Source organism: Hyla sarda, chromosome 3 (genome assembly GCF_029499605.1).
Source record: "Hyla sarda isolate aHylSar1 chromosome 3, aHylSar1.hap1, whole genome shotgun sequence".
NCBI classification, from domain to species: Eukaryota; Metazoa; Chordata; class Amphibia; order Anura; family Hylidae; genus Hyla; species Hyla sarda.
The window spans coordinates 388,325,485-388,349,273 of NC_079191.1; the positions used below are offsets into that span (position 1 = coordinate 388,325,485).

The 23,789-nt window shown below is 43.6% G+C and overlaps 1 protein-coding gene across 1 annotated transcript in view; it reads right to left on the bottom strand.

The window, feature by feature from the left end:
• Positions 1–3,907: 3,907 nt before the first annotated feature.
• ACTR2 (actin related protein 2) overlaps positions 3,908–23,789 on the bottom strand; it is a 60,503-nt gene continuing 40,621 nt past the window's right edge. The window contains exons 4-9 of the mRNA XM_056567940.1: positions 21,038–21,110; positions 16,697–16,833; positions 13,188–13,337; positions 9,567–9,712; positions 9,096–9,228; positions 3,908–4,196 (exon numbers count right to left, since the gene is read on the bottom strand). Of these exons, the coding sequence (XP_056423915.1) occupies positions 4,026–4,196; positions 9,096–9,228; positions 9,567–9,712; positions 13,188–13,337; positions 16,697–16,833; positions 21,038–21,110 (810 nt within the window). The 3' untranslated portion in view covers positions 3,908–4,025. The remainder of the gene's footprint in view (positions 4,197–9,095; positions 9,229–9,566; positions 9,713–13,187; positions 13,338–16,696; positions 16,834–21,037; positions 21,111–23,789) is intronic.

The window sequence follows — 23,789 nt, forward strand, 5'->3', positions numbered from 1 at the left end:
GCCCTGTTTACAAAGTTTAATTTAAATTGTGCACAGGTGTGAGCTTTGTAAACAGGGCTAAGCCTCCAGCTGTCAATAAGGCAGGGAAAGTGATTGAAGGGAGAGTGAGGTGTTTGTGCAGCCCTCAGCACTTCAAGGGCTTGGGACCGTAGAGCAGACAAAACAAGAGAATACTGTTCCAAACAGGAACTGAAGCTGACAAATTCCCTTAAATGGTGGACCAACCACTTCAACTAAATAGGACAGATCCCCTAACACATGCAGCATATCCGTGACTAGATGGAATATAGTGTGGACTTGCACATATAGCGATGATCCTTGCAGGGCTCTGGCCGAGGCTGTCGCACTTACTATTAATCACATACTCCCATGAGTCTCCATGTCACATTTTATTAAAATCCAACAACCTGCCACAAGCAGCTGGAACTCACAAAAACTGACATCACAATTTCTGAATTTCCTCGATTCCGTTTTCCATATGAAAAATAAACAGATGATCACAAGTTGCTCAGAGAGAATGACCAATTTATTCCAAATTACTTTAAAAATTATCTTAATTTTATGACATAGAAATTATTTATTTAAAAAAAAAATATATGAAATAACCTAGAAGCGTATTTAGGCCATATTGTCTAAAAGCTGCAAATTTATAATGCAAATTGTCAAAAAGATTCTTTATTTTCTTATGGTATTTCCCTTCCACTGGTTTATCACAAACAGCGATCCAGGTATCATGGACCCCTGGACTTAAATTGCTGCACAAAACGCCAGAAAAGGATCAGCGCAAAGATTTATAGATCAAAGCAATATAACTGGTGCAGCAGATTACTACTACGCTATAGTCGCATATACTGGTGTGAAACCAGTAAGAACCAGTTTGTTTTTACCATGTTCCTCTGGGCTTCTATGCATATTTAGGTTTAGACATTAAAGAGGACATGTTAACACTCCTGCCATGTCTATATAGTCATTCCTCTTTTATTCTTCCTGGAACTGTATGAATAATGTTAGAAGGGGTTATCCAGAAATAGAAGAACAGTGCAAATGAACTTCCAAAGCAGCGCCACACCTGTCCACAGGTTGTGTGTGGTATTACAACTTTGTTTCTATTCACATTACTGGAACCAAGTGGAAACACACACAACCTGTAGACAGGTATGGTGCTGTTTTTGGAAGAAATCGGCTCGGTTTTCCTAATCCTGAACAATGTCTTTAAGTGTACGTTCACATGGGCGGGTTACCTGCGGAATTTCTGCAGCGTGTTTGCTGCGGAAAATCCGCAGCGGATTTTGCTACCATTGGGTCAACAGAAAATCTGCCATAGAGGCAGTTTTGCAGATTTTCCTTCGGACCCATTGAATTCAATGGTAGCAGATTATCTGCAGTAGATTTTCCGCAGCAAATACACTACGGAAATTCTGCAGGTAATCCGCCCGTGTGAATGTACCCTAAAGGGGTTATCCAGGAATAGAAAAAACAGAGATAATTTATTTTTAAAACGCTCCCTGTCCGTCTCCAGGTTGGGTGTGGTGCTGCAGCTCCATACCATTGAAGTAAATGGAGCCAAGTTGTAATACCATACCCAAAGTGGAGACAGACCGGGATCGGTCTTTGAAAGAAAATAGGTCTGTTTTTCGATTCCTGGATAACCCCTTTAATCTTCATCTGTATGGCGGAGATACCTTCACCTATAAGCAATACTTCAAAAGGGAGAATAAATCCATAGGTGGCACCAAAATCTAATAAGGCTATTGGTGCCATACTATAAGCATACTGTTTCCCATCCAGGGTGCCTCCAGCTGTTGCAAAACTACAACTCCCAGCATGCCCGGACAGCCAAAGGCTGTCCGGGCATGCTGGGAGTTGTAGTTTTGCAACAGCTGGAGGAAACCTGGATGGGAAACACGGCTATAAGACACTAAAGGGGAAAAAACTTTTTTTTTATATATGTAATATCAACTGGCTCCAGAAAGTTAAACAGATTTCTAAATTACTTCTATTAAAAAATCTTAATCCTTTCAGTCCTTATGAGCTGCTGAAGTTGAGTTGTTCTTTTCTGTCTAAGTGCTCTCTGATGACACGTGTCTCGGGAACCGCCCAGTTTGGAAGTAAATCCCCATAGCAAACCTCTTCTACTCTGTGCAGTTCCCGAGACAGTCTGTCAGCAGAGAGCACTGTTGCCAAACCGAAAACAACAACTCAACTTCAGCAGCTGATAATTATTGAAAGGATTAAGATTTTTTAATAGAAGTAATTTACAAATCTGTTTAACTTTCTGGAGCCAGTTGATATTACATATACACATATATATAAAAAAGTTTTTTCCTGGAATAACCCTTTAACTATTCCCCTTGTCAAGAAGGACACATCCTACTGACAAAACAAACTAACACCCAATTGTAAATTTACCAATACACTTCCAGGAGGAACAACAGAGTAAAGGCACAATGCAGAGTTCTAAGAAAAGTTGACACAGATATGTTATTCCATGGGGAATACAAGTCCATACTAAAACTGACATTAGAGATGAGCGAACTTACAGTAAATTCGATTAGTCACGAACTTGTCGGCTCGGCAGTTGATGTCTTATCCTGCACAAATTAGTTCAGCTTTCAGGTGCTCCGGTGGGCTGGAAAAGGTGGATACAGTCCTAGGAAAGAGTCTCCTAGGACTGTATCCACCTTTTCCAGCCTATGGGAGCACCTGAAAGCTGAACTAATTTATGCAGGATAAGTCATCAACTGCCCAGCCGAGAAGTTCGTGACGAATTGAATTTACTGTAAGTTTGCTCATCTGACATGTCAGGAGTGCTGCTCAATGGCCTTCACCAATATCAAACTCAATATCCGAATGTGCAGAATTATACAGTACAGCAGGCAAAAAGCATAGATGACGGAAACTGAACTATTGGAATGCTACTTAAAAAGGAGTAACACTAGTTACGATATAGCAACACTTTTTGTACACTACCACCTTACTAGGTAAAAGACGATGATGCATGTATCATGTATGACGTGCGTATCTGCAGAAAGTGCCTAACACTGAGCGCTCCCATTCTTACACCGAACTAGAATCCTATATTTTGTCATCACAAATGCAATTGGCACTATATATTTGTTTTGTTTGTTCGTGTGCATGGGCGCCATGAAGAAGAAACCCCAAATTAGACAAAACCAAAAGGGGAGTAAAAATAAAAAAAAAGTAAAATTACAAATAATAACACAAGATAATTTTTTTTTCTCTTTTATAGATACAGTTCTCTATATTTAGAAATGATCACATACACATTTGTAACTGTTTCTGTTCCTGGGAATGATTATTAAGAATCTCGTCGTCCTCTGACCTCATCGCCTGGACAAGTGCTTTTCTGGTTAGGCCACAGAGTAAAAGGGGTTCGGGGAGGCTGCGTCCAGTAATACAGTATATAATATGTGGAAATGTACCATAAATATTTCCAAACTTAAAAATTAGAAAATAAAAACGAAAGAACCGAGGGCAGCGCGGGTGATCACGGGAAACCCAGAAGAGCGGGTCCCTGCAGTAACAAAAAAAAATAAAAAAAGAGGGTCGTATTGCTGAGACCAGGGCAGTGTGGGGTGCAGAGCGAGATAGGAAGCAGTGATAAGAGATGCCGGTATGTAATAGAAGCCAAATCACCCAGAGATCAGAAGAGGAAGAGCAGCTTTAAAAGCAAAATACTATGTGGAGAGGAGAAAAAAAAAAGCCTACCATGTGGTCCAGTGCCCTCGGGGACAGACAATGGAGCAGGTAGGCCTTGTGGCTAGAGCTTTGCGTTGTAGAGAAATAGGCAAATCAGATCAGTCATACTTGGCCACATTAATAAACATGGAACAAAGTTCCTCCCCCCACCCCCCAGGACAAAAAAAAAAAGTGAACACCCCCCCCCCCCCTGACCTCTAACGTCAATAGGCTTTTCCAAGTCATGTAGCTGAATGAGTTCAAAGATTGGCAATAAAAGGAAATAAGGAAAGCTTTAGAGAAGCAACAGAACAGGCGGGGGGAGTTTATCGGACAGTCACGCCGAGCTTCTCCAGCACACGCACGCCCTTCTCCTGGTACTCCTCCCTGGTCATCCAGAAGTTGTCTTTGTCTTTCATGATATCCGCTAACACTGCGCCCCCCAGGAATACCATATGCTTACGACGAGGAGGGTCTTCAATGCGAATCTTGAATTTCTGCAGGAAATAAATAAATAAATAAAAATGGCAATACAAGATAGTGTCCTAATGTTAAAGCACAAGGTAGAATACAAATGAAGGAGTGCAAACAAGTGAATTATAAAAAAAATTATAATTATATATATACACACACACACACACACACACACACACTATTCGTCTTTACATAATTTTTGTGTGATTTTGTTGTCAGCACATTCAACTTTCAATGGAAATCAAATTTATCAACCCATGGAGGTCTGGATATGGAGTCACACTCAAAATCAAAGTGGAAAACCCCACTACAGGCTGATCCAACGTTATGTAATGTCCTTAAAACAAGTCAAAATGAGGCTCAGTAGTGTGTGTGGCCTCCACGTGCCCGTATGACCTCCCTACAATGCCTGGGCATGCTCCTGATGAGGTGGCATGCTCCTGGACAGTCTGTGGTGGAACGCGGCGTTGGCGGATGGAGTAAGACATGATGTCCCAGATGTGCGCAATTGGATTCAGGTCTGGGGAACGGGCGGGCCAGTCCATAGCATCAATACCTTCCTCTTGTAGGAACTGCTGACACACTCCAGCCACATGAGGTCTAGCATTGTCTTGCATTAGGAGGAACCCAGGACCAATCGCACCAGCATATGGTTTCACAAGGGGTCTGAGGATCTCATCTTGGTACCTAATGGCAGTCAGGCTACCTCTGGCAAGCACATGGAAGAAATGCCACCACACACCATTAATGACCCACCGCCAAACCGGTCATGCTGGAGGATGTTGAAGGCAGTAGAACGTTCTTCACGCCGTCTCCAGACTGTCACGTCCGTCACATTTGCTCAGTGTGAACCTGCTTTCATCTGGGAAGAGCACAGGGCGCCAGTGGTGAATTTTCCAATCTTGGTGTTCTCTGGCAAATGCCAAACGTCCTGCACGGTGTTGGGCTGTAAGCACAACCCCCACCTGTGGACGTCGGGCCCTCATATCACCCTCATGGAGTCTGTTTCTGACCGTTTGAGTGAACACATGCACATTTGTGGCCTGCTGGAGGTCATTTTGCAGGGCTCTGGCAGTGCTCCTCCTGCTCCTCCTTGCACAAAGGCGGAGGTAGCGGTCCTGCTGTTGGGTTGTTGCCCTCCTACATCCTCCATGTCTCCTAATGTACTGGCCAGTCTCCTGGTAACGCCTCCATGATCTGGACACTACGCTGACAGACACGACAAATCTTCTTGCCACAGCTCACATTGATGTGCCATTCTGGATGAGCTGCACTACCTGAGCTGCACTACCTGGTTGTAGACTCCATCTCATGCTACCACTAGAGTGAAAGCACCGCCAGCATTCAAAAGTGACCACATCATCAGCCAGGAAGCATAGAAACTGAGAAGTGGCGTGTGGTCACCACCTGCAGAACAACTCCTTTATTGGTGGTGTCTTGCTAATTGCCTATAATTTCCACCTGTTGTCTGTTCCATTGGCACAACAGCATGTGAAATTGAGTGCCAATCAGTGTTGCTTCCTGAGTGGACAGTGGGATTTCACACAAGTGTGACTGACTTGGAGTTAAATTGTGTTGGTTAAGTGTTACCTTAATTATTATTTTTTTGAGCAGTGTATATATGCACAAAATATATATGCACGCATAATATAAAAAAAAAAAAAAAAAAAAAAAAAAAAAAAAAAAAATATATATATATATATATATATATATATATATATATAAAATTATGGCTGCAACTAACGATTATATTCATAATTGATTAAAATAACCATAGTGGAGAAGAATCTGAGAGTTAGATGAGGGAGTTCGATTAGGGAGAGGATCGGACTGAAAGTCTTTTGAGTGTTTTAGGTAAGGGATGCATTGTGTGTTTAAGTTTGTTGGGTCGGCTAGATGCTGAGTTTTGCGGAGGCTAAGAGGAGTACCTTTTTGTTACATTTAAATACGTATAATTTTTTTCATTATAATTTTCTGTTTTCCTTGTAAGGGCTATACAATGTAGACTAGATAGCTATCTCTAAACTAAATGTATTCCTCTTAATCTTTAGTCTTAGGCTGAAGTATAACATGAAGTTTCTAAAAAGTCAGGAAACTGAAATCCAGAAAAGGTACACATACGCCATCTTGTGGCAAAATAATGAAGTGCTCCTCATAATTCCCATAGAGCAGTTTTTCCCAACCAGCCATCGGCAGTCCGGGCTTGCTGGGAGTTGTGGTTTTGCAACAGCTGGAGGCACCCTGGTTGGGAGGCACATTCCTAGATAAAGAGCCTGCGTTCTGCCTGCCACTTGTGGAGCATCAGGACATATCTCCTACCATTGCCAACCATTCCAAACCCCTCCTGCATTTGAGTAGTTAGAAGGTAAGGACCGCTCGGACCCCAGCTCTAGTGATCGGTGGGGGTTACAGAGATCAAACATTTAATACACGCACTGCAGATAAGCGATCAATGCATTTTGTGAAATAACCCTTTTGTAAAAACACAGCAATTTTTTATGAGATAGATAGATATTTATTTTTTAATCTTTGCACTTTGAAAGCCTTAAAGAGGCACTTTTACTAAAAAATTTGAAATTGAAAATAGCAACCACTAGGGGTCATCTGTCTTCATGCAGACAGACTACTATGTATTTTGCAGCATACTGGATACCGGCCGTAAAGTGTGTTGGTATCCAGTATAGGATACCACTACAGCCCTCAGCCGTTCCTAAACTACAATGCCCATGATGGGAGATGTAGTTTTACAGCAGCTTGTGGTAAAACCTTTATAAAACTCTGTTTTAGAGCTGTGTATTCTCCAGCTGTGTGCATCCAGCTCTTGCAAAACTACAGACAAAGGATGTGTGTGCATGCTGGGATTTATAGTTCTGCAACAGCTAAAAGGCAATACTGCCCTAACACAGTGCTTTACAAACACTGCAGCTCCAGCTGTTGCCAGACCACAACTCCCAGCCAACGTTTTCTCTGACTCCTGAATGACAAAGGAGCTGATCAGACATTCAGGAGTCTGTGAAAGCTGAATGACACACACAAAGTGAGAGCTATGTGGATTAGTATCCAGCTTTACTAGGAACAGATAGAAAATGTATGCATAAAAACTACTGTGCAATGATTTGCATCTGCTCTACTACTGGGACACTGGGACTACTTCTCGACACATAAAAATGATATGTACATAATCAGGATTGGGTACTGAGTAAAATCACTTTTTTTTCCCACTATGACATGTACGCTTTAACTTTTGTCACCCATGCAGTATAAATGATTAACTATTACAGGTCAGTTTGATTATACCAAAGGGAGTTATACTTTAGATTTTCTTATTGGTCAAAAAGTAGTAAAATTATAAATATCTATATATTTTTTTCTATCTATACACATATCTATCTCTATGTGATGAGCTGTTAATTGCCTCTTTTTGAATCTCCATACACCAAAGTGGTGCCTTTCCCAAAGAGGAATACTTATCCCTTTTATATACATGTACACAAACAAAATTGTGGCCAGCTGAATTATATTACTGGCACTGTTCTGCAATACATACAGCTTGTTAATTTTATTTTTTAGGAGGTGGTTTAAACAATAAAGTGAATAGTGATAGTCAAATGGGTGGTCCTAATCAGCGATTGACACCCATCTCTGTATAAGTGTGCAACTGTTATAGAACTGTTAATTCGTTACCAGAACTGCACCATCAACTACTGAAAAAGTCAGAAAAAAAAATGAACAGAGATTCACATGAATGACAATTTACAATAAAACATTTCCAACCAAACTTTCTATAACTTCTATGACAGGTTCCTTTTAAAAGGGGATGTTGGCTCTTTATGACGTTCAGAGCTGAAGACATGTATGTTTGATGGATGTTAGCAAAGTTATAAAATTATGTTTTTCTTTTAAGTTCAGGTGTCACAGAGACGGTGCTGAGCTGCAGCATGCATGCCCCCTTCACTGCCTGGATTTCAGCACTGAGCCTCGTATGTCAATCATGCAGGGCAGGAATGGCATGGGGTGGGGGAGGGAAGAGGCGTGCATGCTGCAGTTGTCTCTTTTAAAATGATTTTTATAAGCTCATCAGCTGAGAGATCAGTATCAGCAACCTGTACTATGTTGGCAGCTGTACTTACACTATTAATAACAAAAAGGGTCCTAGAATATCATATCATATGGATTATCACTTGACATTACAAGATAAAAATACCCCACTAAGATGCCAAATAACCTTCAAATCTGGAAAATGGAAAAATTCAAGCTGTAGTGTAGAAGGTTACTGGGGGCCACATCACTAGTTTATCAGATATAAATCCTGAAATATCTGTTCAAACAGAACGGTTACAATCATGGTGAAACTCAGAATCTGACACCTTGTTCACACACACTAAACCCAATATACTGGGCTATAGTGCGGGTGAACAGCTTTACAAAGAGGGGGTCACTTACTCAACTGTCTTGAGTCCTGGTACTAATCTTCAGCTGCATTGCGCACCGTTGCGCATTGGAGGCGGGAAGCAGGCTCCCGTCTCCTTCATGTTCTCCGTCCCCTTCATTATTATGCTAATGAATGTTGTGAGTGGGTGCTCTGCTCTGTGTGCTCCCCTCCGGCATTTATTAGCATATTAATAAAGGTGCTGGTCCAATGGAGGAATATGGAGGAGACAGAGGAGCTGGGTGAGGCGGCTACCCGCCTCCAATGCGCGGTGGAGTGCAATGCAGCAAGAAGAGAACAGTGCCAGTGCATATACTGAACCGATTTGAGTAGGTGACCCCCTCTTTGTAAAGCTGTTCACCCGCACTATAACCCAGTATACTGGGTTCAGTGCATATGAACAAGGGGTCAAATTCTTAATCCATGTGAAACTGAAAGCTGAAAAACACAAAATACTCATTTTGCTAAAAGAAAGAACAATTCTAATTCTTACCGATAATTTCTCAACATCTCCCTTTAGGACTCTTTCTAAGTAGAGCTGTTTGAGTTCTCTCTCCAGGCGAGATGGCAGGCCTGGGTACATGGTGGAGCCTCCAGACAGCACAATGTGCTTATAGAACTCTGGCCTGCAAAGACAAGATATTTGTTAGAAAAACAAAAGGATGGTAACAGAAAGGAGGCAGAAATATGGTGCCTCCAGATGTTGCAGAGCTACAACTCCCAGCCAAAGGCTTTCTAGGCATGATGGGAGCTATAGTTGTGCAACAGCTGTAGGCACCCTGATTGGGAAACACAGGTGTATCCTATGTAGCAATATAGTTATTGGTCAGTTTACAACTGCATTACATTATAGATGACAAATATACAGCGCGCACATCTATGTATGTTCTACATGTAAAATGTCATTGCACTTTGTGCCAGTGATGTTAAGACTTTTTGTGGTACAAAGTACAGAAAATCTCACCGAGTGTCAATATCAGCTGCCTGGATGGTGTTGAACAGTAACTCTGCAACTCCAACACCTTCAACGTTGATAAGATGAGGCTGGAACAGGGCTTCTGGAGCTTCAAAGCGTTCTCCACCTACTTTAATAACCCTGCCATCTGGAAGCTGTGCAATAAAAAACAAACATGGCTGCATTAATGGTGTCGTCCCTGACAACGGAGCTAATGAGAAGGTTTACAGCGCCCCCTGCAGTCACACACACACCATACACTTAGCGGCTTTACGAATGAATAAACCAAGCACAATTATTTTGGGAATCGCCTCTAGATGTTGGAAGAGGATAAATCCCTTGCAAAGCTCTGGGGCAATGTTTCCCAACCGACGGCACCTCCAGCTGTTGAAAAGCACAAGTCCCATCAGGTGGCTGTTGGGGAATGCTGGGAGTTGTAGTTTTGCAACAGCTGGAGGCACTCTTGCTGGGAAACACTGCTTTGAGGGGAGGTACCTTATCTCCTAGAGATCCAACTGAGATTACTTCTTCATTGGGAAATATGCTAATTAGCTATTTAAAAAAAAAAAAAAAAAAATTCACACTTCCAGCGTAAATCCTTCTGGAGTAAAGCTGTCTCCAGAGAGCACTGCCAGTAAGACTCTATTGCTATACTGGATCTTCTCAAAAATACCCTGTATCACCCCAAGCGCTAAGGCTCCTTTCACACTATACTGTTCTCCATTACAAAGACCCATTACAACGTCCCGTTAAGAAAACCCTTAGAAACATTCATGTCCATGGGATTTTTTGATTATCTGTTATATCTCACCTGTTATAGCTTGTTATGAATAACAAACGTTATTTGGGACGGGAGAAAAAAAAGTTACATACACTTAATTTTTCTCCCGTCACAAATAACGTCTGTTATTCATAACAAGCTATAACAGGTGAGAACAGATAATCAAAAAATCCCATAGACATGAATGGGATTTTTTAACGGCTGTTTTTAAGGGTTTTCTTAAAGGGACATTGTAACGGAGCAACATTTAGGGTATGTTCACACTATGGATTGTAAACGGAATCTCTGCTTGCAGAATTACGCGAGCGGAGATTCCATTCTGGCGGCGGCGGCCGAAATACTTCGGCAGAAGGACCGCGCGGCACGGCGCCGTCACCATTGACTGCTATGCAGTGTTCGCCGACTTCCGCGCAAAGAATGAACATGCTCTTTCCTTGCACGGAACAGTTTCAGCGGCAGAATTGAAATTCCGCAGTGTGAACGGGTCTCGCGGAAACCCATTCACACTGATGTTTATGTTCTCAGCGCGTAATTCCGTTCACATAATTCCGCTCACGTAATACCACAGGAATTATGTAGTGTGAACATACCCCTAGTGTGAAAGGAGCCTAAGTCAAAGGAATCTCATCCAGCCAGCACCCTGCTCAGTATTGACAAGAGGCATATACCCTGGAAAAACCTCTAAACGCATTTACGGGGTGGCTACCTATAAAACGCAACATTATACTGTAAGGCTACCTTCATAGTAAGTTCTGCAGGGCTCTTTGGAGACTATCCTAACAAACTGTAACATAAATACATACGTTGGTCCCCCATCATCCACTTGGAACAAAAAATAAAAATAGGCCCAACAGAAGCCTGAACACACTTTTGTCCACAAGCAGATGAATAGTGGCCTATTAGTATGCCTGACGTACATACATGAAAATTTCAAGGTGCATATGGATAACAAACACTAAACAGTGTAATAGTAAACTTTAAGGGGATTCTGCACTGCCCTGCCTTCCGGAGCTCCGCTCGCAGGGTCCAGAAGTTTATTACTCCAAACGCTGTGTGCGGGCTTCCGTGTTCGAGGCCGCCCCCTCATGACGTCACGCCCTCCCCCTCAACAAAAGTCTATGGGAAGGGGGTGTGACAGCGGTCGCGTTTGGAGTAATAAACTTCCGGACGCTGCGAGCGGAGCTCTGGAAGGCAGGGCAGTGGAGAACCCCTTTAAAGAGGTAATATCTTAAGGGGGGGAAAAAAGACGCAACCCACCAGTCCTCCGGTTGTGTGTTGTGTTACCACTTTGCCCTATTCAATGGAACTGAACAGCAATGGCACACAGAGGATTGTTCTAATCCTGCATAACCCCTTTATTAAACATTCTGTCTAGCAGCACACAACCTTGGCCCAGATTTATCAAAGAATGTCTACGGTAGAGATACTTTCCCAAGTTTATTTGGGTGGTGGGATTGACTAGCGTGCATCTTATTTATCAAGAAGGTGCAGCAGGATGATGAACTTTGCGCAGCTCTGCTGTGGTGGGAAAAGCTCTACCACATACCCTTTTTCTAGACACTTGTGAGGGAGGGAAGTAGACACTTTCCCGGGTCCTGAATTTGGCAGGTTAGGTGTTTTTACTTAATTTCACAGAGCTGCCGGGACATTTTTACTTGCATTTTAGATGCTACAATCCCATTTGATTGCAGTGTCTAAGGGGTTAAAGCCAGACATCATTGTGATCGGTGATGTCTGGCATTAGAGATGGCCGGGATCACCCAGCTATGACCCGCACTCAGCCCCTGAGCGCTTTTCATAGAAGGGGAGTGGGACGCTGTCGTCCACAAGAGGTTAAAGGTTGAATTGTGGAAGGTGGAAATTAATCTCAGGCCTACTGGTAGTTGGTGTAGCTTTGCGCCTAAAAAAAAAAAGTAACTGTGCACACAAAATAGTGACTTGACAAAAGTCGCAAAAGATAAATATGTGACCACTGCATGGGCAAAAAGAAAAAGTTCTACGGGTAGGCAAAAAGAGTGAAACTGTCTATATCAAAAGACGCTAAATATGCTGCTTGCGCCTCAAATGCGCCAAAACATAGACAAAAAAATGCTCTAAAAGCAATGATAAATCTCCCCCAAGGTGTCTGACATGTCTCCCATCCACATTTAGAAGACTTTCAGGAGCTAAAGGGTACAGGTTATTACCAGTGGGAATCAAATATAATAAACAACATTTATCGCCATCCTTAAGCATCGCTGTCATTTAGTTAGACCAATGGTTTCCAACCAGGGTGCCTCCAGCTTTTACAAAACTACAACTCCCAGCATGCCCGGACAGCCGTTGGCTGTCCGGGCATGCTGGGAGTTGTAGTTTTGCAACAGCTGGAGGCACCCTGGTTGGAAAACACTGAGTTAGACACTTGACATTGTATCCAGACACGTCAAAAGTATAGATTGCATTGGATTTTTACTTTTTGAGACCCCCATTATAGTCGGTTGGGAGGGAAGCACATGGCAGTAACCGGACTATAATTACCAATCACAGTGGGTCTCCGGAGTTACATTCCGTACTTAGAAAAATGTCGCTGCCAGTATCTATTATGTATAACACATCTCACACTGTTACTTGGACTAGTTGGAGGAGAATCTATAAAGGTCATCCTTTGATTCCACTTCATGCTTCCTATCAATGCTTTACACTGTGAGGTGGGGAAAGGTTAGAAACTTCAGTATTAACTCTCGGAACGTAATGGAGGTGAAAGGTTGACACCCCCCATTTATAGATACTTCCAACTGGAACACCTTCATGGCGATATACCCAACCCCACCCCCAGTATATATGGTATCACCACATTACTCTATACTCACTGTGTAGGACTCCACCAGCACTGTAGTCTCTAATGCCAGTTTTTGCTCTTGTTCTATATTGTATCCAACATAACAGAGCTTCTCCTTGATCATGCGAACAGTCTCAAAATCTGCGGAGTGATTGAAAGCGTATCCACGGAGAAGTAGCAGCTAAAAGGAGAGACAAATCCATCACGTTAACGTACGTCAAACTTATACCCAGCTCTGAGGGTCAAGTAGTTTGGAATCCTGAATGCCTACAAATGGTAGCTTTCTAGAGGTCAGAAATACATTTTTTATTAAATGTTTTGTTTATTTAAAAAAAAAAAAAAAAAAAAACACCATTGTGCATTGTATTATATCTCACAAAACATAACCCCCCCCCCCCCCATTCTCTATCCTCCTAGTCATTCTAATGCATGTTTTGACTACAGTCACAAGATGGTGCTAGAGTTTCAGACATCTTGATGCATTCAACATGTTAATATAAAAGTAGTGAGAAATGCGGAAGATGCAACTATAGAGGACTGTCACGTGCATATGTAACGTTAGGGCACCACTGTGATGCTGGTACAATCACACTGTTCACATTTTGCTTCTTCGGTACATTAAAGTGATATATATCAATCACACATAAAAATGTGATGCTGGAAATAGGTATCCTTTGTGTTCTGTACCAGGCCAGGAAAAGTATTGCTCAGTATTGGACTAGAGCTAGTCCTCCTACTGTCTACTTGGATTTCTCTTATACCATAATATAAGCGAATATAAGCAGAGTTTTACAGCTGAAAACGCCCCCCTTGGCTTATACTCGAGTGAACTCTCCGCCTGTCAATCCCTTTTCAGTGGTCTTCAATCTGCGGACCTCCAGATGTTGCAAAACTACAAGTCCCAGCATGCCCGGACAGCCATCAGCCACTGCGGCCTTCGTCATCATCCAGACCCCCCCCCCCTTTAGTTCTCTACTCACCTCCCCTAGGTGGGAAGGAAGGGTGAGCTGGTCCGGGCCATCTATGCTGCAGTGACCGTCCGGTGGGGAGAGTTAGTCGTTCCGGGCTGTCCATCTTCCCGCTCCGGCGCCCGGACTAGTGACGACGTTGCCTTGACGACGACGCACAGGGACATTCATGCGTAGGGACGAACGTCCCTGTGCGTCGTCGTCAAGGCAACATCACTAGTCCGGGGCCGGATGAAGAGGGCCCCCCCCCCCCAGTTAAGATGGACAGCCTGGAACAACTAACCCTCCCCACCTACGGTCACTGCAGCATAGATGGCCCGGACCAGCTCACCCTTCCTTCCCACCGATCGAGGGGAGGTGAGTAGAAAACAAAGGGGGGGGGGGGGGGGGTCTGGATGATGACGAAGGCCGCAGTGGTCTTCAACCTGCGGACCTCCAGATATTTCAAAACTACAACTCCCAGCATGCCTGGACAGCCTATGGCTGTCCGGGCATGCTGGGAGTTGTAGTTTTGCAGCATCTGGAAGTCCGCAGGTTGAAGACCACTGGATTGGAAGGCGGTGATGATGAAGGGGGGGGGGGGGGGGGGGGAGATGATGACAGGTGGTGATTATGAAGGAGGGTTAATGACATGCGGTGATTATGACGGGGGGATGATGACATGCTGTGATTATGGGGGTGTTAATGACTGGGGTCTGGATGATGACATGGTGGGATGATGTATTTCCCACCCTAGGCTTATAGTCAAGTCAATAACTTTTCCGGGGTTTTTGGGGTGAAATTAGGGGCCTCAACTTATATTCGGGTATATATAATTCATTGGAGTGGGTCATTTTTGAAAAACAAAAAGCCATGGGTAATTTTCATATGGTGTGGGGTGCTTAGGTATATGCTTAGCAATTGGGTTCTGATAGGCCCTAAGGGTTTTTTTTTGCTCTCAGTGGGGCTCAGTGAGGTGAGGGCATTGTCGCAGTTCACAAACATTTCTAAAATGACTGCCTATGAACTTTTCAGCGCTCTGTAAAGGTACTTTCTTCTGCCTTTTAATATGACTGGAATCATTTATTTCTGGTAGGTGATACTCTCTAGATACCTGCTGTGGCTACTGATGCCTCAATTCCTCTTTATGTACCTCTTGAAGTGCCTATGACTAATAATGGTAATATTTGGCTTATTTCGCAGAAGGGTACCTATGGACTGACTCTTGAACTTGGGATTGTTTTATTTGTGGGCAAATGCTGACATATACCCCTCCCTAGAGAATGACCTCTGGAAAGGTCACAGAATGCCCACAAGTGACTTGAATTCATGTTAATGAATAGCTCCTGTTTATAGCTATCTATAGCCCACAGGTCCTGCTGTAAAGCAAATCACTAAATGCTGTTAGCAGCTCAGACCATATGGCTGACCCCATTATGTTAAAGGGAAAAAAAAAATTTACAATTAGATATCAATATTGCCCTCTTATTGAAAAAACAATATAGGCGATATGATATTAAGAGTCCTGGTTTCAACATGCAAGGTTTGTAATGGAACAAATTAATATTGTAACTTGAGGGACCACTGTTTTACAATAGGGTGTCTAGAAAAATGCCCAAGACGTTTAACATTTTGGGTCTTAAAGTTTTTAATGCTGGATGTCTACAAATGCCTTTTGGCTTCTAAAACAGTATTTTTTCCATCCCTGAACATAGACGCACATAATGGTGGAAGAATGTGTCAACTGGTGGGCACCTGCAAAGTTATCAAAGCCTGTGCAAAGGAAAGTTGCTGAGTTGCCCATAGCAACCGATCAGATCGCTTCTTTCATTCTGCAGAGGCCTTGTTAACTATGAAAGAAACGATCAGATTGGTTGCTATGGGCAACTGGACAACTTTTCCTCTGGACAGGTTTCGATAAACCTCCCCCAATGTGGTTTATTTTGCGCATTCACTACAATCAAAATAACGTATTTTTCGCTCCATAAGGCGCACTTTTTCTCCCCCAAAAGTGGGACGGAAATGTCTGCGCGTCTTATGGAGCAAATGTTTGCACGAATGAAGTGCAGGGAAGGCTGCAGAGAGGGAGGCTGCTAAGCTTACCTGCTCTTGTGTCTGTACGGCGAAGTGCTCCACTGCCTCTGATTCACGCCGCTGCTGCTGTCCCGTTCTCCTGTCCGCATAATGGAGTCTTATGGAGGAGCCTGTGACACATGTCACTCCCCTGCGCCCAGCGTAACGTTACGCTGGGCGCAAGGGAGTGAGTGGTAGGGGAGTGAGTGGGGGGGGGGGTCCTGCTGGCCACAAAGGGGGGGGGGTCCGGTTCAGAATTTTTTTTTTTTTGTTCTCCTCCTCTAAAACCCAGGTGCGTCTTGTGGATACTGGTAATCGTCTAATTTTGCACGGATTTGGACATTTTTCTTCTAATGTGATTTGCAGGGGGCACTTAAATAATTATGTATCCCCAGAGACTAGTTGGCGTAAGAGCACATTTGCACAGTATGTTTCACTTTACATATAAAAAAAAAAAAAGGTGTAAATGATGAATTCCTCCAAACGTGTTGAGAGCGACACCATATCATTTCGGCTTTACCTTGATCAGATAGCGGGTAATATCCCTGCCGGCAATATCTAGTCTCCTGGTGAGGTGAGGCAAGGAGAACCCTTCATATACTGGGCAAATATGAGTGACTCCATCACCGGAATCCACCACGACACCAGTCAATAAACCTGAAAGAGAGGAAAACATTCAGCATGAGATGACTGCGGATTACAGCTCAACCTCAGAAGGGAATACAATAGCGGGTTATACATTAGCCAGGTGACTAATGTTTTATAATGCTTGAGTCATGTGTGTAAAACAGTAAGATATAATGCAGTACTGTCCAGATCAGTGTTTTCCAACCATTGTGCCTTCAGCTGTTGCTAAACTACAACTCCCAGCATGCCCGGACAGCCTTTCGCTGTACGGGCATGCTGGGAGTTGTAGTTTTGAAACAGCTGGAGGAACACTGGTTGGAAAACACTGGTCCGGATCTTCATCTTGTGCTGCCCACTGAAAACTTTAATGGAAAGCTGATAAATCTATTCTTGTAGGGTGTTCTATTGTTTGTAAGGAGCAGGTCCTCACATTACAGATAAGGGGGTGAATTCAAGGGGAAAATTTGTTGCCGAAGTTTCTGAAACTGTCCCATTCATCTGAACAGAGATTGTTGAAAGTCATAGGCTTCTGTGCTTTCATTGAAAAAAAATATATATTTTAAAAAATTCAAATGAATGGAACAGATTTTCAATTGCAGAAATTTTTGCAACCAGTCTTGCATGTGAATTGAATATCCCCTGAAGCCCGCCTGGCGACCAGCTAACTAAGGGTATGTTCACACTGCGGCATTCCGCGAGTAAAAGTCAGCACAGTGAACATTACCATCATTGTGAATTGGTCTTCCGCGAGACCCGTTCACAATGCGGAATTTCAGCGGCGGACAATTCTGCCGCCGAAATTGTTATGCGCAAAGAAAGACCATGTTCATTCTTTGCGCGGAAGTCCGCGAGCACTGCATAGCCGTCAATGGTGAATTCAGTGAGCGGAGATTCCGTTCACACTCTGTAGTGTGAACAAACCCTACAAGATCGGGCTTTAGAAACCCACACTGAACAGCTGCTGTGGCTGGCCATAGATTTCCACTACATGACCAATAAAGGGGGACCCGAATCAAGGGACCTGGCCTCCTGTGCATCTACATCAGTGTAAGGGTACATTCACACCACGTTTTTGCAATACAGTTCCCGTATACGTTTTCAATTTGAAAACCGTATTGAACCGTATGCATTGACTCTCCATTGAAAACCATATGCCAAACGATGCATCCGGTTGTGTCAGTTTTGCATCTTGTACAGTTTTGTCTTTTTTTCCCCATACCCAAAACCATAGCCTACCACGGTTTTTGGTCTGGGTGAAAAACCGTATTGAAAACGTATACGCTTTTTTCTTTTTAACCATGGGAGTCAATGAGAACCATAGAGAACTGTATGTGCATACGGTTCCACCCGGTTTGCACCATGTGGTTTTTGACTTTGCACAGTTTTTTTCTTGGAATTTCAATCAAAACAAGTGAAACTTTATTCATAATGGAGTGAAAAGTTAAAAACATCCTTTTTTTCTTAAAAAATTGATGCAAAAAGGACATCTTTTTTAAACCGTATACGGGTTGAAATTTGTACACACGCTTTGATATAGTTTAGTACGGTTTTGAGGAATCAGTTTTTCATCAAAAAAATTGATACAGGAACTGTATTGCAAAAATGTGGTGTGAATGCAGCCTAAGCGTGGATCACCACAGGGGTGCTGGACCATATGAGCTTGTTACAGATATTGGATGATTCAGCCCCCCTGGACAACACATCACTAATTGTGTCCTGTACATTGTGAGAGTGAATCCAATAAAAGAAATATGAGACATAACCGGAAGTAACTACTGAAGCAACGATCATACGACCCACACCCGAAACTACAGACAGACTATGGAAGTTGTCATGGTGAACGCACAAGTGGCCGCAATGCGTTTCTTGAATGTTATATTATTACAAGTTATCATAGATTTAACCTAATGTCAGATTTGGAATCAAGAAGCAACTGTTCCAACAAGGCAAAACTGCTTTTGCCTCATAGGGGTTTCTGTATTTCTCTGGACAAGAGTTTCCCCAAGTAGGGTTCCTCCTGCTGTTCCAAAACTACAACTCCCAGCATGCCCGGCCAGCCATTGGCTCTCTGGGGGTTGTAGTTTTGCAATATCTGGAGGCACAGCTTCTCTTCATGCGTTAATCGCCATATACACTTCCACGAAGACACTGATGTGGATGTAAAGCGCCGGGGAGCAAGGAATAGTAGTACCTTTCTTGCTCCCAGGTCTCTGCATTTCATTTCTAGCTCTTGCACCCTTGTTTGCAGCAGGCGCATACAATGTAATGACTGACGTGAACACCAGCTAAAGAGCTCTGTCACCATGAAGGCCCATCAGCAGGACGGCTCTACAGCGTCATGTGTGCTGTTCACTTTATGACTAAAATCCCTGCTCACTGGGGTAATGGAGTAAATTGCAGTTGCTATAGTAACTGGACAGGTTTCTTGTGTGCTCGGCTCTTGAAAAGGACTAGTTAACTGCGTAGGATGAGGCGTAATTATACATTGTCACGCTCCCGTGTACGCTGGTGACAAGTAGAGAAAAAAGCCAACAATTCAACCATTTCTTCATTCATTTTCTGTACAGATTCTAGCCCACTGATCTTTATCATTTCTGCTAAAAGTTACCTGTGGGTGCACTAGAATAGTCAAAATAATGGTCTATTCTGTGTGTTTCCCAAGCTGTGGCTCTCCAGCTGTTCCAAAATGACTATTCCCATGATGCCCTCTAGTACTTAGACCATTAGAGCACTGTTTCCCAAGCAGGATGCCTCCAGCTGTTGAAAAACTAAACTCCGAGCATGCCCAGACAGGGGAAGGCTGTCCGGGCATGCTGGGAGTTGTAGTTTTCAACAGCTGGAGCACCCAGGTTGGGAAACACTGCATTAGAGGCTGACTGTACAGTTAGTAGGGGAGATTTATCAAAACCTGTCCAGAGGAAAAGTTGCTGAGTTGCCCATAGCAACCAATCAGATCGCTTCTTTCATTTTTTACAAGATCTCTGAAAAAGGAAAGAAGCATTCTGATTGGTTGTTATTAGAGATGAGCGAACTTACAGTAAATTCGATTCGTCACGAACTTCTCGGCTCAGCAGTTGACTTTTCCTGCGTAAATTAGTTCAGCCTTCAGGTGCTCCGGTGGGCTGGAAAAGATGGATACATTCCTAGGAAAGAGTCTCCTAGGACTGTATCCACCTTTTCCAGCCCACCGGAGCGACGGAAAGCTGAACTAATTTATGCAGGAAAAGTCATCAACTGCCGAGCCGAGAAGTTCGTGACGAATCGAATTTACTGTAAGTTTGCTCATCTCTAGTTGCTATGGGCAACTCAGCAACTTTTCCTCTGGACAGGTTTTGATAAATTTCCTCAGTGGGTAAGAGTCAGAACGCAAGGGGGGTCCGTCTCCACACAGCAGCCCGGCTCTCCTAAATGGAGCCTATTGACCACCACTAAGCGGTGGCTGACAAGCCCCCTCCATGCTGCTCTATGGGGGAGCCGGAGATACCCAAGTGCAGCGCTCCGGCTCTCCCATAGAAATGCATGGAGGGGGTGTGTCGGCCCCATTCAGGAGGAAAGCCGGGGAAGCTGGACGCGATCTGACACTTATCCCCTATCCTTAGGATAAGTGATAGTTTTTCCATCACGGGGTACTCCTGTAAAGATAAATTTACTTACCGAAAGCCCAAGATAGTGTCTAACTGCTTTCAATTCTCATCACCGGAAAAATGTATAAATGCTTGTAAGTGATATCAGGTGCATATTCCAAGTGCCAGGATCATAATGGAATTGTAATTTCATTCATGGGTCCAAGTTTTAGGACCACAGACTTGTATCAAGAACAGTGGCTTGCTCAGACGTATGTAGTCTGGATGACAGACTACACATTACCTGTTTGATAGTCCAGTACACTGAGGCATTCTTTGTTATTCTAATGCAGTATTTCCCAACCACTGTGCCTCCAGATGTTGCAAAACTACAATTCCCAGCATGCCCGGACAGCCTTTGGCTGTCCGGGCATGCTGGGAGTTGTAGTTTTGCAATAGCTGGAGATACCCTGGTTGGGAAACACTGACCTAGGTGGACTTTGCAACAGCTGGAGGCACACTGGTTGAGAAACATTGTCATAATGAATATAGGAAAGCTCTATTTTTACCACCTATGGGCATTAAAATGTGTTCTGTGCCAACAAGTCACCTCCGTGGTTTTATCTAGATGAGGTCAGCAGACAGAGTAATCTTAGTCGGCATATACCCACCTTGTGCATACAGCGTAAGAACAGCCTGGATAGCAACGTAAACACCTGAGAACTGGTACGTCTCAAACATCACCTGGAAGAAACAGATGTTTTAATATAAAAATGACAATCAAGATGCAAACAATACAACAACGAAAGCTCAGAAAGGTCACACAATAATGTATTTTAAAAAATTAGAGGGATCCTGAAGTTTGCACAGTTCTTTTACATAGACAATTTAGCTTATCGCCATGGGTGCTCGAGGTACCACCAGAAAACAGATGATTTTGCCATCGTTAGACAGGAAGACATTTCCCCCCTACAGCAGCTGCAGATGAAACATAGTAATATATGGCAGACATTTAGATGAATGGGTATCCATGTAATGAAAGGATGGGTTGAGTCTGACAGAACAGAAGCCGCCGGTATAGGACAGCTCTCTTTTCTGGGTCCTAGTGGGGAAATCATAACAATAAGGGGCCCCCTCATTTATGATGTCCATAGACATCATAGATGAGGGGGCACCGAAGAGTATACGAACAGGATTTGTCTTTAAGAGACAAGCCATTTAAAGTGTATGTCCACAGCAGCTCTCCATCCCATTCTGCACTCATGAAAGCAGGCTGATGCTGGGTGGTACAATTGCCAAGGCAACCGTACGATGCCAGTTCCGCGCACAAGTCCCGTTCATCAGAACAGGCTGAAGAGACGCTCTGGAGATACACTTTAATCTGTGCGGGAAACAAGTGCAAGTGATCATTTATCGTGTAGTGCCCCCCACTGGGAGACTACTGGAATCTATGTGCAATCCCTGATTCATATGGAAGAGAGAGGGAGAGAGTAAGAAATAGATCATGTGTTCTGAATGGGTAAGGCTCTTATACTATGTCCCAATTTACTACATTAGGTATTTAAAAAAATATTTTTGAAAACCTGGAGATTCCTTTCGGGCATAAAAAGTGCTTAATAAAATCTGTATTTTATATGATGTGTTCAATTATTTCTCTTCATGTTCCATTTATTTGAGCAGTGTATAACACATCCTAGATCTGAATTAATGAACTAATCGTATGAAATACTTTCGTCTTTATATAGCTGGATGTGCTGACAACAGAATCAGACAAAAATTATCAATGGAAATCAAATCTATCAACCCATGGAGGTCTGAATATGGAGTCACACTCAAAATCACAGTGGAAAACCACACTACAGGCTGATCCAACTTTATGTAATGTCCTCAAAACAAGTCACAACGAGGCTTGGTGGTGTGTGTGTGGCCTCCACGTGCCCGTATGACCTCCCTACAATGCCTGGGCATGCTCCCGATGAGGTGGCATGCTCCTGGACAGTCTGTGGTGGAACGTGGCATTGGCGGATGGAGTGAGACAGGATGTCCCAGATGTGCTCAATTGGATTCAGTTCGGGGGAACTGGCGGGCCAGTCCATAGCACCAATACCTTCCTCTTGCAGGAACTGCTGACACACTCCAGCCACATGAGGTCTAGCATTGTCTTGCATTAGGAAGAACCCAGGGCCAACCGCACCAGCACATGGTCTCACAAGGGGTCTGAGGATCTCATCTCGGTACCTCTGGCAAGCACATGGAGGGCTGTGCGGCCCCCCCAAAGAAATGCCACCCCACACCATTACTGACCCACCGCCAAACCAATCATGCTGGAGGATGTTGCAGGCAGCAGAAAGTTCTCCAGTGTGTCTCCAGACTCACGTGCTCAGTGTGAACCTGCTTTCATCTGTGAAGAGCACAGGGCGCCAGCGGTGAATTTGCCAATCTTGGTGTTCTCTGGCAAATGTGCTGCACAGAGTTGGGCTGTAAACACAACACCCCCCACCTGTGAATGTCGGGCCCTCATACCACCCTCAAGGAGTCTGTTTCTGACCATTTGAGTGGACACATGCACATTTTTGCTGGAGGTAATTTTGGAGGTAATTTTGGAGGGCTCGGACAGTGCTCCTCCTGCTCCTCCTTGCACAAAGTCGGAGGTAGCAGTCTTGCTGCTGGGTTGTTGCCCTCCTACGGCCTCCTTCATGTCTCCTGATATACTGGCCTGTCTCCTGAAAGCGCCTCCATGCTCTGGATACTACGCTGACAGACATAGCAAACCTTCTTGCCACAGCTCGCATTGATGTGCCATCTTGAATGAGCTGCACAACCTGAGCCACTTGTGTGGGTTGTAGACTCTGTCTCATGCTACCACTAGAGTGAAAGCACCGCCAGCATTCAAAAGTGACCAAAACATCAGCCAGGTAGCATAGGAACTGAGAAGTGGTCTGTGGTCACCACCTGCAAAATCACTCCTTTATTGGAGGTGTCTTGCTAATTGCCTAAAATTTCCACCTGTTGTCTGTTCCATTTTCACAACAGCATGTGAAATTGATTGTCCATCAGTGTTCTTCCTGAGTGGACAGTGTGATTTCACAGAAGTGTCATTGACTTGGAGTTACATTGTGTTGGTTAAGTGTTCCCATTTGAACAGTATTTATACAGAAGAAAATATTCAGCATATACAGAATAGGTGAATATTAAAATAATACATACATATCCCAAGAATTAAGGGCGACATAAAAAGATGCTAAATCGGCCAAACTTATAGTGCATCTGTTATCCCTGTACAAGGTAGGCAGGTGCAGACACTAGCAGTTAGGGCAGTGTTTCACAACCAGGGTGCCTGCAGCTGTTGCAAAACTATAACTCCCAGCATGACACATGATTAGGCTGAGCTCCAGCTGTTACAGGACACCCAGCTATAATGCT